The 15,306-nt window shown below is 38.9% G+C and overlaps 1 protein-coding gene and 1 long non-coding RNA gene across 2 annotated transcripts; one reads left to right on the forward strand and one right to left on the reverse strand.

Moving 5' to 3' along the window:
- Positions 1 to 619: 619 nt before the first annotated feature.
- Positions 620 to 7,296, reverse strand: slc25a43 (solute carrier family 25 member 43). The gene is made up of 5 exons (XM_042418201.1): positions 6,795 to 7,296; positions 4,342 to 4,583; positions 3,944 to 4,116; positions 1,939 to 2,073; positions 620 to 1,366 (listed from the first exon to the last, which is right to left on the reverse strand). The coding sequence occupies exons 1-5, from the start codon at positions 7,064 to 7,066 to the stop codon at positions 1,154 to 1,156; spliced, it is 1,035 nt and encodes a 344-aa protein (XP_042274135.1). The 5' UTR covers positions 7,067 to 7,296; the 3' UTR covers positions 620 to 1,153.
- LOC121901426 lies at positions 6,391 to 10,830 on the forward strand. Its single transcript, XR_006097288.1, has 3 exons — positions 6,391 to 6,597; positions 8,805 to 8,886; positions 9,013 to 10,830. It is a non-coding gene; the product is annotated as an uncharacterized LOC121901426 (long non-coding RNA).
- Positions 10,831 to 15,306: the final 4,476 nt, after the last annotated feature.

Genomic DNA, 15,306 nt, shown 5'->3' on the forward strand with positions numbered 1-15,306 from the left:
TTGGAGGGACACAACCCCTAGATTGGGAACCACTGGACTAAACTAGCTAACTGCATATAAAGTAGGTGAAACTAGCTCCTCCTCCAGCAGCTACAACAGTAACATGCTGCTCTAACACTGATGCTTCAGTATTGATTATCTAATGATAATATATCAATCAGAGGGACCAAATCACTACTTTTACTGCAATATTTTAACTACATTTAGCTCCTCATACTTGGATTTTTCTGCAGGACTTTTACTTGTATTAAGTATTTTTACATTGCTGTATTGGCACTTTTACTTAGGTAAAGGGTCTGAATACTTCTTCCACCACTGGACAGAACAAACAAAAAGAAATATCCTGAAAGTTATCACAACACATAAAATATGAATTACTGATCCATATAACTAATAACAAATAGCAGATAATAAGTTGTATAGTTGCTACAAGACCAATAACACTGAATTAAACGTCAAAAACTAGAAAAAGGCACTTTCTACTCTGAACCTAGACCTAAGAAAGTGGGCTAGAGGAGGTAGTTTATATTAATTTAAAATTAGATCATCATCTAATATATATATGCATAACCCATATAACATACAAAAGTACACTTTAACAAATAAAAAGTGTCAGTAAAAAGAAAATTTTAATGTTTTAAGCACATTTCTTCCATCACAATCAACATTTTGCCTTTTTTATACATTAAAAATATAATCTATCACACGAAATTGCATATTATACAACAATATCAAACATTCATGATGCTTACATTTTAATTTATGACATGAAAGAGCATTTTCAATGAATACACTATGGCAATATGTAATGTCTTTGCCGCAATAACTGAAACAAGCCCCAAAATAAGTAGGTAACTCTTAAGGCACATAATATTAAGTTAAAGACAGTCATGAAAATACATTGTGGTTGAGTGAACAAACCATTTACAAACAATACTGTCAGATAAAATAACAATGTTCTGAAGGAGGTAGACCGTTGCTGCCAGGAGAAACAGTAAATATGTGTTAACTGCTGTAATGAAGATATAACACTGGGAAAACAATGTTATATATTACTAGTCTCTTAAGTCCAACAAATACTCCTGACTCAGTTTGCTGGTCAAGTGTGGTCAGCAGCCGATACTTTTCACAAGACATCTTCTCATATGAAGTTTCACCAGCGGTTTCCAAAGGACGACTCCCCTGACCCAAAATTCCTGTTTTTCAAGTAGCGCTTCACCTCTTGCAGCTCGTATGGCCCGAGGCTCTGGTCGACCCCTGGAGCAAGTTTATAGCTCAGAGGTGAGATGATGTACCCGTTGCGGTAAAGGCAAACCTGCTTACACATCTCAAAGCAGGTGAAGAGAAGGCCAAAGTAGGGAACAATCTGTGAAGGGATAACAAGAGGTTAAAAAAAAAAGACTTGACTGTAGTCCACATTCTTAATCATGAGGTTAAAAGCCTTCACCATAGATCCATGGCACATAGTTTACAGTGTGTACAATGTTGTGAAATGTATGAGCTTTATTTTACTTCAGATTGAGGTAAAAGGCTACTCCTGACAAGGCTTTACATCTATAAAACAACGTACAGCCATCATGACATTTGCAGCTGAAATCGGAGAGCGGAGCATGCTGTTCCACAGACAGACTTTGCTCACCTTGCTCGTGATATTCCTGCTATGAATTACACACTGAAGATTGTTTTCCATGCCCCCCCCCCTCCCTCCTACTGCCCCTTTTGCGTAGGCAATGGGTTACAATACTTTCACAGGCGTACTCATGTTCCTAAGGGCACGTGCAGTGCAGTTATTTCAGTTCCTATTACTTGTCTGTAGCGCAAGATAAAGTAGACCTATTTTAGCCGTATTAATGATAAGTAAGTGTAAATGTAAGTGTGACTGAGTTCATAAATAAACAGATATTATACTGTATGGCAAATTATTCACAGACACTGTACCTTTATTGTGTTGGCAGTAAGACCGTTCCACAGTGAGAGGACGCCCTTGTTTCTGACCACCTGTATGAAACAGTCAGTCACTCCATTGAAATGAACGTCAACTCCACCAAAATGAGGGAGACGGGCACTCTGCGCCTGAGGAAAGAATGAAAGTGAGAATGACTGAAAGTGATACCACTTGTCTATAAAGTGAAGTGTAGAAAAGTCAAGTGAAGCGTGACAGGACAGCAGTATATCAGTGTTTGTGTGTGTGTGGTTGATTGCTGATTTAATCAACTTCTCTTTTCAACTTTGAGCAACTTTTTAACATTTGTACAGCAAGTGACCTGAACAAACCTGCAAAATATTACATTTCTTTAAGAATGACAATAATATTAAATCAAATGAAGGGACAACACCAACTTAGAATAAACAGAATTATGTCCTTTTGAGAATAAAGTGGAAAAAGAACTTAAAATCAGTCACACAGGAGATGAAAAGAAAAGAGGAAGCTTTTAAAAGTGATAAATGATTATGTTAATCACATTGTGTACTAAAAAGCTTCCTGTGTGAAATAGTCAAACTGTGTCCTTTGCACAACTCTACAGCCTGACAGCCGTGTGACAGAGGAAATATATCTTTAGAAGTTTCAAGGTTCCCAAAGCGAGCATGCATCCACAAGGCTTTTAGACTGTTCAAACAGCTTCATTTGGAGATAAAACATTAAGCTAACTTGTGAGTTAAACAATACTTCACCTAAAGCATTACCTTAAGCTTCTGCAAACACACTCACTAGCTTCCCCATCATCTATTCTCTGCCTGATGTTTAATGTTTAGCCCTTTTCATGACAGAGACTATAGCAGAAATTATGTAGTGTTTCTGTTTATTGTAAGGCGATGTAATGGTTTCATGAAATGGACACATAAAGGTTTCTGTTTGCCTGGTGTCCAACAGTAACTGGCTATCTTTAGAGAACTTATCTATAGCTTCTGCAGACCAGGGACACATTCACATTCCCAGCTGCTGTTGAACCTTGTGGTAGCTAATAATAGTTAGATAAAACCGGATGTAGTATTCTGTCCTCTGCAGCGCCATTGTTCCCCAAGTGTCCTTCCAAACATACAGAATATATGTGAAACGTGATGTAAGGGCGATACATGCAGACTAAGCATGTTTACATACAACCATGAGTATTTTTATAACATGTGGAAAATGTCCTGACTCTTTAAATGTCTATAGGCTTAATCATTTTTAAAGATAACATGAAGAAACTTACTACCAATGCTATTCTGGTTTATTTGATTAACAAATTAAACTTTCCGTGATCCCATACATGAGTGACCAAGTGAGACCAGCATTAATTTAAATAAACCCTCACTGCCCCCTGATGGACTAAATATGGAAATACAGCCAGCACTGTAGCCTTGTTTTGTTTAGTTATTTTCTACAGTTATTTCAGGTATGAACAATAACAAAACACTTGTCATAACAGACACATTTGATGATTATCTGATTTAATTGAAAGGTCTGTCAAATTATCTCCAGCATTATTCCTGTGATGTTGAATGCAGTCATATTGAAATCTTGCCATTATATATTTCTCTTTAAAAGGCCATAATAACACAACTAACCACCAAAATATATAAGTTCAACCGAGAGCCTAATGACGATTAGTTGACTACCTGGCTAAAAGTTTTGACGTCTTCTGTGTTCTTTAATTCTTCTTCTTCTTGTGGATGTTGTTGCTGTATTATTGTGTTAATGTTTTGCTGTCTCCTGTTGCTATTTGTCTTTGTGGCATCTTGTTGTCTTCTGTCTGTAATTTTCAACCATCACTTCATTGGTTTAAGATCATCTGGCTAAAAGACTGACTGGCTAACACTGGTATACTTACAGAAATGTTGATTATTGTTCATTGTCCTTATAAATAAATGAAATGAAACTGATGTCTCTTTTAAAAAACATGTCTGTTTCAGTTCTCCTATAAATCATAGCCCACATGTGGAAAGTTCTCTGGTAATTCACCTGCATCTTCCGTTTAACAGTTTCAAAAGGGTAGGAGAGGGTTTGAGCCACTCCTGCTGCAAGACAACCATTGATGAAGTTCTGGAGGGAAGAGAAGCGAGAAGGAGGCTCCTGCCACAGCTTGTCCAAGTTCATGTAGACCGCATAGCATCCAACAGAAAAGGGAAATGCACCTGCAAGTTACAATAAAATGCCCAATTAATGACAGAAATGCCCTTAACGAGGGGTGGATATTAATATTTTGGTCACCACTACCAGAACTACTTAACTGTTAGGTCTGTGCCAACATCATTAGCCCACATTAAAAACTTTTACCAAGTGAAAAGCAGAGCTCCTCTTAACAGCATTAATGTTTGATATCTTAACATTAATTCATTTGTAGGAATATGCATACACACCTAAGACAGTGAGGGAAAAGCCCCTGTAGAGAGCAAGCAGCCCTTCATTCCTGGAGATCTTTGAGAGAGTGTGAACGACGCCGACGTACGTGGGCTCTCTGCAGTTCTGAACAATGAGTCTGGTCTCTGCCACCTCCAGAGGATACGTGACCAGAGCAGCAGCAACGCCAGCTAGTCCACCAGCGAATATGGCCCTCCACTGAGAGATGAAGCCCAGTTCATCCATGTGTAGGTGGACTATCCTGCACACAGAGGAGGGAAAAACCAAAAACACTTAATTGTAGGGAATGCATTGATCAGACTGTAAACCCATCTCCCATTTGTCCTGGTAATTTGATGGCATTGTTTGACAGATGTAAGCTTTAAGTGCACATATTCTGTTTTTAATTTATGTTTACTTTGTTGTAGGGCTGCAACTAATCAATATTTTCATTATCGATTAATTTGTCAATTAATTGATTAGTTGTTTGGTGTATGAAGTGTCAGAAAATGGTGAAAAATGGCGATCACTGTCTTCTGATGCCCAAGATGGCATCTCAACCAACAGTCCACAACCCAAAGATATTCTGTTTGCTTTCATAGAAACAAGAAAATATTCACATTTGAGAAGCTGGAACCATAGATTTGCACATTTTTTTTCTTAAAGAAGGACTCCAAATAAATAATCAATTATCAAAATAGTTTATCATTAAAATAATTTATCATTGACATTTGCTGGTTCCAGCATCTCAAATATAAGGATATGCTGCTTTTCTAGACTATGTATTCATCAAAAACAAACAAACAAACAAACAAAAAAACAGCAAAGAAAATCATCCTTATTGGCAGCCCAAGCTCAATCTATTGTTTATTAAAGATTTAATGCATGTATTAATGCTATAATTATCAAGTATTCTTAAAGATCAATATTAAGAAGTCTGCACCAAACTGCCAATGAATAACTCAGGTCATGTGTGTGGAAAAGGACACTATGTACTATTCAGCACGGTGTACAGTCAACACTACGTACAGTCAGGATGAGGTGTTAACATAAACACGTGTCCGTCCTGAAACGTGACAAGGTGTCTAATGATTGTCCGTCTACACACAGCTGAACGTATTTATGACTGTACGACGGATTACTCGCTGACTTGTGTGTTTATTTATCAGCCACGCTGTCGGCACTGCAGTATGTTTTGTCCTGTAGTAACCCAACAGAAATATGCAGGGGTTGTCTGCCCTGAGTTCAGCCTCGCAGGCAGTACTTCCTCTCATGACGAGTATGAATGTTTTCCTCTAACATAAGACTGTCAAACTCCAAGTAGAGTCCTAACAGCAGTCAAACATAAATATCTATGTAGAAGACATAAACTTATATTAGGGTTGCAAAAAATATTTTCATTATTAATTAATCAGTTGATTGTTTTTTAACAATTAATTGTCATCAACCATTTGGTCCAGAGAATATCGTAATTTCCCACCTACGTTATCATATTCAAATTGGTTGTATTGTCCGACCAACAGGCCAAATTGAATTGCAATATTTAATTAAGGACATCTATAGAGGAACGAAGCCCAGCTGGAGTGAGCAAAGCCAGTTTGCCAGCTAGACGGTTTCATTTTATTCAGTGGAGATAAAAAAATAACTTTTACTACATGATGTTAGATCATCATTCGATTTTCATAAGAATAATTCTTTAAAAAGTGCTGTTTTAGCTGTAAATGTTGAGACTATGGTTGCAACTGATTATTTTCATTATAATTTTTCTTGTTTAATCTATAAAATTATGAAATGTCCATTACAGTTTCTAATAAACCACAATAAGTTTTCAAATGTCTCGTTTTGTCTGACCAAAGATAATCAGTTTACTACATATAAGAAACAGAAAACTAGCATATTTTCACATTTGAAAGCAGGAATGTGCTCTTATTTTTTATGGCATTTTCACTTCAAAAACATGAAAAGATTAAGAAAATACCAAAAGGGTCTTGATGAATTTTCAGTCAACTGAGTAACTAAAATAATCTTTTTACCGCTAGTGTGAGGAGATTGTTGGGGGCAGAGATGAAGAACCTGTGAGACAAAACTCAGGACGAAGCTAAACCCATTAACTTTAAATATCGACAGGGAAAATAAAGCCCTCTGATTGGCTGAAAATAGGTGGTGTTCATCGTTACGGTAAAAGAGGAAGTACATGTTTACCTGCAAGATAGAAAGTAAACAGACTAGTTAAATGAACCATTTGCTTTATTTTAACATTTCAAACAATTGTTAAGGTGAATATCGTTGTTTCCGCTGATGAACATAATATGTCTTCCCCACTGTTCGCCAAACAAACTTGCTAAATCAACGTCAGCTGGTCAAGATGGCTAACAGGGTAATAATAACAGCAGAAACACTGGGTAAAACTCACATGAAACAACCACTAGAGATGTTATGAACTAGACACAAAATGACAGTCAAATATACTTACTTTTTATATGTTGCCAGGTGGACTGCAGAGTAGGGAAACAACCGGAGACAAGACACGAGATTTCCCTTCCAAAATCCCCGAAGTCCTTCATTCTGGTAGATGAGAAGAAAACTTTGCCAAAAACCTCTTTTACAATGAAAAGTGCCCACCTGGCTTTTGATTTTCACCACCTCCAAAGGTGACGTGACGGTTTTACTGAAAAATCCGGCGAAACCGACGCACAAAAAGCTCTGAGACCTCGTTAGTCTGTCGTCTTTTTTAACAGAGGCCATCCTTATTTTGGCCTTCCTCAAAACAGTCTGGTTAATGAGATGATTTCAGTTCTCTCAGAGGGAACAGAAAGGATTTGTTTTGTACAGCTTAGACATCTAAATATAGAGCCCGAGGAGGTATATCCGTCTCATGTCCAGACCAGCGGTGTAATGTGACACATTCACGTCAGTAGAGGAGCTGAAGCGACGGCACAGCAACACTAGAGGGCGCCCTTTGACCTCTTCTTCTTCTTCTTCTTCTTCTTCTTCTTCTTCTTCTTCTTCTTCTTCTTCTTCTTCTTCTTCTTCTTCTTCTTGCCTTTTTCCTTAATTTTTTTCTTATAACAATACAAAGATATAAGTAAACAATAAGATATCATAAGATATCAATCAATAAGATATCAGATATTAATATAAACAAACATACAAATAGGGAAGTAAAAGGATAAACAATAAAATAAAAGAAAAGGATTAAATGAATAAATAAACAATATGACAAAACATGCCAGGGGTCACCATAAATAAATAGAAAGTAACATAAGTGAAAACATTAAATTAGCACAGTTCTTCTTCTTCTTCTTCTTCTTCTTCTTCTTCTTCTTCTTCTTCTGTTGTTTAATGAACAACAGAAAGGTTACTATACTATTACATTAAATTATCCTATTGAGTCCTGTGTTTTCTAAAACTCTGAACATAGCCCTGTACCCTACATCACCTGAACTCTTCTGCAACATTCCTCTAATATCTAGTCTCATGTGATTCCTTTGGAGTGTAATTTTAAGAGTCTGTCTCTCTTGTTGATATCTAGGACAATATAAAAAATACATGCTCCTTGGTGAAGCCTTCAAAACAACGATTGAGTGAGATATATTCTCCTCTGCTAGGTCAGATTTGTTGTCATATGTATGAACAGTGGAGGGAGATGTATTCAGATCCTTTATTTTAGTCAAACTATCAATGTTGCAATATAACAATGATAGTAAATTTAATTTGGGCTTACAGTACCATTCAAAACAAAGTTGCAAGGTGCTTTACATCAAGAATCAAACCTTTTAACACATCAGTTAAATAAACCAAAAGACAAATACATGTACCAATCAGTACTTAATACATAAGTACACAAAAATGGGATTTTAAAAATGTGTATGACAACTGATCAGAAAATGTACATTTTATGCATAAATAGCATATAAATTAAGTAAATATTAAAAAGGCTGAGCTGCATTCATTTGGAGAATTTTTCATATAATTCTAGTTTTGTGTTTAAATGTTTTTTTTTTCTTGTGCTCTTATTCATCTTTTTAAACTAATACAAATTTGACTTCATGTACAATAGCAGAGCTGTGGTTCTACAGGAGTCCAAAATTCCTGATTTCAAAATGTGATTTGGTAGAAATTTGACAGAAATTTATTATGAGAATATTCAGTCAGGTGTTTTACTGATATACATTTTGTAGCACCAGTACTTTACTAGAGTATTTTACTTAATATTGCTTTGCTGATATGGAGTATTTAGATCAGCAACATCAAAAAACCCCATCTTGATGGTCACCACCGCATAAGTATAAATGTAAAGCAGCTTCAGAGATAAAAGTGGAGGAAGTTAAACTTGTGCAGTCATTCTTCATGTGTTTTTCTAGTGAATAAGAAAGGGAAGTTGCATTAAACAATTCTATTATCAGCTGACCCCTTAACCTCAGGCTCCACTTGGTAACCACACAGTTTTTTAGGGCTGAGTTGGATGTCTTTGTCACCATAGGTGGCGCAATAGTCCAACTTTTTGGTTTGATTTACTGGTAAATGGGGTGGATGAAGTGCCAGAACATCCTGCTCAAGTAGAAGTAAGTTTGCTTGTGATACAATGAAAAGTATAAAAATGTGTAGTCTGGAGTTTTACTTTGTTAGTTAGTTATTTGGTTCTTAAATTCATGTGCAATGAAATGTGTTTTTCTTTTATTCTCTAACAGATCTTTATTTAACCAAGATGAGCTCCTGACATTCAAATCTCCTTTCATGAAAGTCTTGGTGAAAATGACGAGTACAATTATGTTATACAAAAATGTATCATGCTCGCCATATTCAGTTCAAAATGGATGTTACCTAAAACCTCCAAGTCAGCGATGCTCTGAGTGATAAAAATACTCATATGCAAACATTGATGTAATGTCCTTTTGGGTCCATGAAAGCATAACTGCAACTATTTTGCCTTTTCAGTAGTTTAGTTGAAAGCAATAGATTAGAGGAATTTGAATGTACAACTAAGTCAATGCAACGATAGTTCTTATTCACCCTTAATGGGACATTTTGTTGTGTCTTTGACTTAGAACTGTTGAAAATGTCATTCTTCCCTCGTTCTTAGGTTTCAAGTGGTGGTAGTTCAGTTTCTGTTATTTTCATGTCCATTTTTGTTTCTATGAAAAGTCTTATTGTCCTTGTGTCTGTATGTGCAGTTAAACAGTGAAATTGTAAACACGTTTCAGCCAAATTTGTTTTCATTTATTGTGCCATGAAGATAAGTCAAGTATGATTCACTGTATAACTGTAATTATCAGCAAGGATTTGTTGTCGCTGTCTTGTTTCAGCACCATGTTTGTTTTCTCCTTGTCTTCACCAGCCAGGAGTGCCTCCCTCCCCTGCCGGGCTGACAACCTCAGATGCATGCGAGGAGCCCACCTTCTGTCTGCGGCTGGACCACTTGGCTCCTTCACAAAGGCTTCTGGAATAACAGAGCCGACCAGAGGAAATGACAGCCTGATCACAAGAGGTTTCCCCTCACTCCCCCTTACTTAGCTGCCTACTGGGGTGTAGAAGGGTGTTGCTGTGTGTGTGAATGGGATACTGGCTTTCACCTCTGAAAACTCAAGACCTAATTTTGATGCAATTGAGGTAATTACTGTGATAATTAAGAAGCAAGTTCAGAGGTTATCAGTGCTCTCTGAGATGTCACTGGAGTTGTAGCTCATACAAGCTACTCAGGCGGTCAGGTGACTATTTTAAAGTTCAGGGGACTTTTAATCAGCAGATCAATAAAATTTTGAGAGTCATAATGACAGATTTGTGAGAGGAGATTACTTCATAAATGTGCTCCAACTGGAGAATGTCAAAGGAATAAATTTTTTCTTCCCCAGAGCAATAGAAGCTTTGAAAATGCTTTGAAAATTCTTTGATCTCATTGTCACATGTGTTTGGTTTGTAATACACCAGATAATGGGATGGCTGTCTTTAAAGATAAGTGGTGTGATGCAGACTCATGCTGTATCTTATCAATAAATGCTTCAGCAATCAAACAGGACACCACCAAGAACCTGTTGCCACTCTGTCTTGTGGGTCTGTCCTTCCTCTGTCCCTCACATTGCCTCAGCCCACCAGTATTTGTATAGAATACAGATAGAGTACTGCCTTCTTCCTGTATGTATATCCCACTCCTGAATGAGCACTTCCTCCACAGAGCAAAGTAGTGCGGGAGCTGCCTGCATGCCTTTGTGTCTCGGGGACTAGCACGTAGCAGTAGGTGTAGGCTGGCTGAGGCATTGTCATTCTCTGGATGTCATGCGCAAGTCAACCCTTGATCTCCCACTTTGAAGTGCATTGCTGGAGGACCTGAGAGAGAACAGTCTGTGTATCCAGCGTGGGCTCACAGCAGTCAACAGAGGGCGCCCGATACCAGAGAGCACGCACCGAGGCCAGAAGTCGCTGTCATCCTCACAGACTGGTGCCAGGCTCACAGACTGCTGCAATAAAATTCTCACCTCATTATCTGAGACAGTCACATCACAGGCTTGTGTTGGCAGGGGAGGGGGAAAGAGAAGAAAGGGTGGGGGGAGGAAAGGGGAACCGGCATGGGTGGGTGACACCAAGAGACTGTCTGTATGTGAGTGTGTCTTTTTTTTCTTTTTTTTAAGGGTGGGGGTTGTATTGGTGAGAAAAATCAGGCATAAGTACAATTCACTGTGGCACCATGTTCACACCTCCACCAACAAGGCTCAGGCTGAAACTGCTGCACTCCCCGGCTCACTTAACAGGAATGGGAGACTTGTTATGCATAGGAGCCTAATTTTGGATTAATGGTTTCTGTGATGGGTTAAACTGTGAAAGGTTGTCAGTGTTTCTTAGGAATAGTTAACATCATTACCGGGAAGAGTCTTTATTACTACATTCAAACCGCTGTTATTTCAGCCCTGCAGACCAATAAATGTGTTTAAATAATATATATAGTGTAAAATTGGCAAGAAATGTGTAGCCTTAAGGAGTTAATTTGTTTAATAATTGATTAAAGTGAAGATCCATAAATTATTATGTTCATGTGGGATTAATTTTACTGCATTTGCTGTAACATTTTTCAATGGAGTTCTGCATTCTGGTGTTGCCGTTGGGATTTTAACATCTGTGAGTGTGTCAGTGCGAATCAAATGTGATTTTTTTTTTTTTTTTTAAATTAAATTTGGAATTTGTGCAAAAATGACTTGTTTTTTGTGATTTGTACTTTCCTTGTAAAAAGCTAACAAGGAATGATGCATTACCTATTTAGCCAGGATGTAGATGACCAGGAGGCCTATTGTCTGTGAGGATGCAGAGGAGAACTTCTGGCAGCTGGTGTCCCCTTATCTTCCCATGTACGGCCAATAAATCAATATCAAATCTAAGGAACAGGAAGCCAGATGGCCTTCCCACAGCCCACTAGGCCAGGGCACTCTCAGGGCCTCCTTGGCTACTGTACTAGTGGTGCATGCAGCTATCCTTTGAAGACATACACATTCAACAAGCAGCTCAATGAATGACTAAAGGGAACAAATAAGCTGTTACGACTCTGCTCAAAACAGTGTTTGTGTTTCCATCCACATCAAAGGCCCCAGTCTGTTTGATATGCAGCCCCCACACCTTGATCCATGCCATGTACAGGTAGAGGGGAGGAGCAGTCAATTGAGAAGAGAGAGGGTCATGTGGTTGCCTCTCTCAGCCCTGGCTCGAGGGTAGTTGACCCAGACGAAGGGTCTGGTGGTGTCTCTTGTTCCCCAGGGAGCTATTGCTCCTTACAACCATCACTAGACACATTATTTATTAGGTGGCCTATTGATTACATGCTTTTAAGGAATATTCAAAGGAATCTGGAGCGGTGATTACAAAAAAGCAAACATCTTGCATTTAAATATTGTAATTAATATAATATTAACTGAAGTAAAGATTGCAAAGAGAAAGGTTTTTGACTAGTGGCTGGCTTGGAGTAAGGTCAATAAGGTCAGTTACCTAAATACATCCCGCCAGACTCATCTTGATTTCTGTGTAGGCCAGGGGTCAGGTTAAACAGTAGTTTGATTGAATGGCTGTTCACAGGCCAGTGTGAAATGCCAGCTCTATTGCAATGTGGGAGCGGGAAGGAGGGGGTTTCTCTGGCCTTTGTGTGGCCCACGGTCTTAGAGGTCTTAGAGCATGGACCCATTGTTAGAGGCTGACCAGCCAGCCCCTCAGACTCTCCTTTGCCCTGCTTTGTCTCGAGCAGCGTGACCATTTCCTTCATCCAGGTCAGGGCAGGGTCGTGACTTTGGACACCAGTCTTCCCTGTCTGTCTGCCCGGCTTGCATACTCATAGATTCATGTAACACTGAGACAGATGCACTGTTGTCACATGTCAGGGTTAAAAAAACGGAGCTGAGCTGAAGCAGTTTCGAACCATTTTGAATTAAGAGGATGACAGCAAAAAGATCAGGTGTAATCCTGACTCAAATATATGTGAGCATGAGACTGAAGTGTGCCGGTCAACATAAAAAAATAAATTGAGACTGACTGATCACTTAAATTGACCTGCAATGAATTAGTCAGAATACATTTATGATCAATATAATTTGTATGGTGAGAGATGTCTCACTTGTGCCTTTTGCGAGTGTGTAAAACGCAGTACCACATACAAGGAGCTGAGATAACCTCTTTACTGCCCTGAAGTGTCCGAGTTATGCAACAGAGGAGGTTTAGAAAAGTGGACAGCACCCTCCTTCTGTCCTGAGGCTGGACCTGTCTTATCATGGCCTGGCCATCATAGTGATAAGAAGAGGAAAGGCCAAAGGGCCATAAGGAACAGTGTGCATGGTTCAGGTCAACAGTGTGAGGAGGCTGGACTCAAAGGGGAGGGAAGGCGGACAAGAATATTATCTGATAAGAATCACCAAGGTCTTTTGATCTCCGAAGGGCTGGTCCTGGGCTACAGGGTGTCATGCTGGGAGGACGAGCAAAACGACACGGCAGGTACAAACAAGCAAGCCCCTTGAAGATCATCTGGGGCTAAGCATATTTACACAGGGAAGACTGGAAAGACTCTTCTGATGCACACACAAACAAGCTTGTTGTCCTCAGGATTTCACACTAGAGTATCATCCGTAACATGTTTGGCTATCACTTTTTTCTTATCATTTTTTTTTTTTTTTTGATCAGTCAATTCCTATAATCAAATAACACAAAACCGTCTTATGGTGCACAGGATCATGGCCAATGTGAGCCATACTCAGGCAATAAATTCAAAATCCACAAATGATTACGAGCCCACTGAAGAGACGCTTGAATGTTACAGTGTGGTCTGGTGGGTTTCGTCTCATAAGTTAAAAGCCATCATGTGGAGGCCAGACAGGACCTGGGGCTGCAGTGCAAGCTGTGGCCTGAACCAAATGCCTCGCTGTCTCGCCCAGGGCAAGATGGAGGGATTTTTTTGCCTGGAGTGGCCAGAGGGAGGGGGGGGGGGGGGGGGGGGGGGGGGTTGTCGGCAAGCTGCTGCAGAGTTAAAAGTGTCCTTGGTTTCCCCTTAGCAACAGTTAACCAAAACAGCAGATAGTCGCTGCACTTGTGTCTACAGCCTCTCTCCCTTCTACAAAACAAACCCCACTGAGGTTGAAAGTTAAAGGACAAGTCTGCTGAAATTTTTTTTCATTGTCAACGAATCCCACAAAAAGGACAAAACCAATAATGAATGAATCTTACTATAACAAGTATATCCAAAACCTGATATCGTTTATTCCTCTGTGCCATAGACCTTCACTGTCAATGAGCCACATGCGTTGCACTGGGTGACATGTTCACTTCAGTTTATTTTGATTTGAATCCCTCATGCAGGCAACATCTTGTTGCCGTAAAAACTCAGTAGTGCACCAAATGTGTATGAGTCTACCGCTGAAAATAGTTCCCAACGGATACATGTTTTACTCTTTTTTTAAAGTAATGTTTGCTAAAAACTACAGCCCAGTTGTTCTAGGAAATTATTTAGCCTTTTTAAAAAAATGAAACTATATATTCATCACCGGTTTTAAAAGGTTTATGTCTTCAGTAGGAATGAACAGGCTTGAGGCTGAGAGCCACAGTGGGAAAATATTGAGAAATGGTCTGTTGGTTTTAGTCTCTTTTAATCAGATAATGCCAAAACAAACCTACCAAGATCAGTATTTTCACACGTTTTTTTTTCCCCCTTTGTGTGAGCCAACTGGAGAGGTATCACTCTTTATCTAGACATACTGCACCCATCTCAAAATAAGGATTATGATTCTTTTATGATAATTTAAGAAAAAACAAAAAAACGCCTTAGTTCACATCAGGCCAAGACACAATGCGAACAAAGTATCAGCAACCTGTTACATCCACGCTCCAATTAAAAGAATTAAGATGTAGGGGGCTTTCATTATCAGCTCTCTCTGAAGGACATCAAAGGCCCCGGTGGAGTGAGAGTGCAGCTGCCCTGACGGTGTGAGTTTCTCTTCTCTCACTCCAGAGGAACTTGTTTGTGTTGAGGATGTTTACTGATCCCAGGAAAGACAAACAGCCCTCTTTTTTTTTGTTTGTAGGTACCACAGCTCAAACAGAGAGCTGTAGGCCTTTTCTGTGTGAGCGAGACAGAGCATCATGATGTGTTGTATTGTTAGGTTGGTGTTCATTTTGTCTCTCTGTCTTTTCAGGTTTCCCATCAGGCGCTGATCAGATTCGATGCTGTGGAATACAATTTGGCAAAAAAAAGGCAGTCACAAATACACACCTGATGTCTACAAAATATAATCTGAATATAGTCATTAGAGTTTCCATTGATTATATAATTAATGATTATTTTAAATTCTACTGCTAATAATAATTCCACTGTGATGTTAAGCAACAGAAAACAACCAATATACTTACATTTATGTGTCCAACAATTTCTAAGCAACTTCAAGTAACTCAGTTTTAATACCTCATCTGAACACATGGTGTCAGTCTTTCTCATTTATGCTGTTAGTGTTGGGAGGAAGCCCTCAAAC

This window comes from Thunnus maccoyii, chromosome 8 (genome assembly GCF_910596095.1).
Source record: "Thunnus maccoyii chromosome 8, fThuMac1.1, whole genome shotgun sequence".
In the NCBI taxonomy this organism is placed as follows: domain Eukaryota; kingdom Metazoa; phylum Chordata; class Actinopteri; order Scombriformes; family Scombridae; genus Thunnus; species Thunnus maccoyii.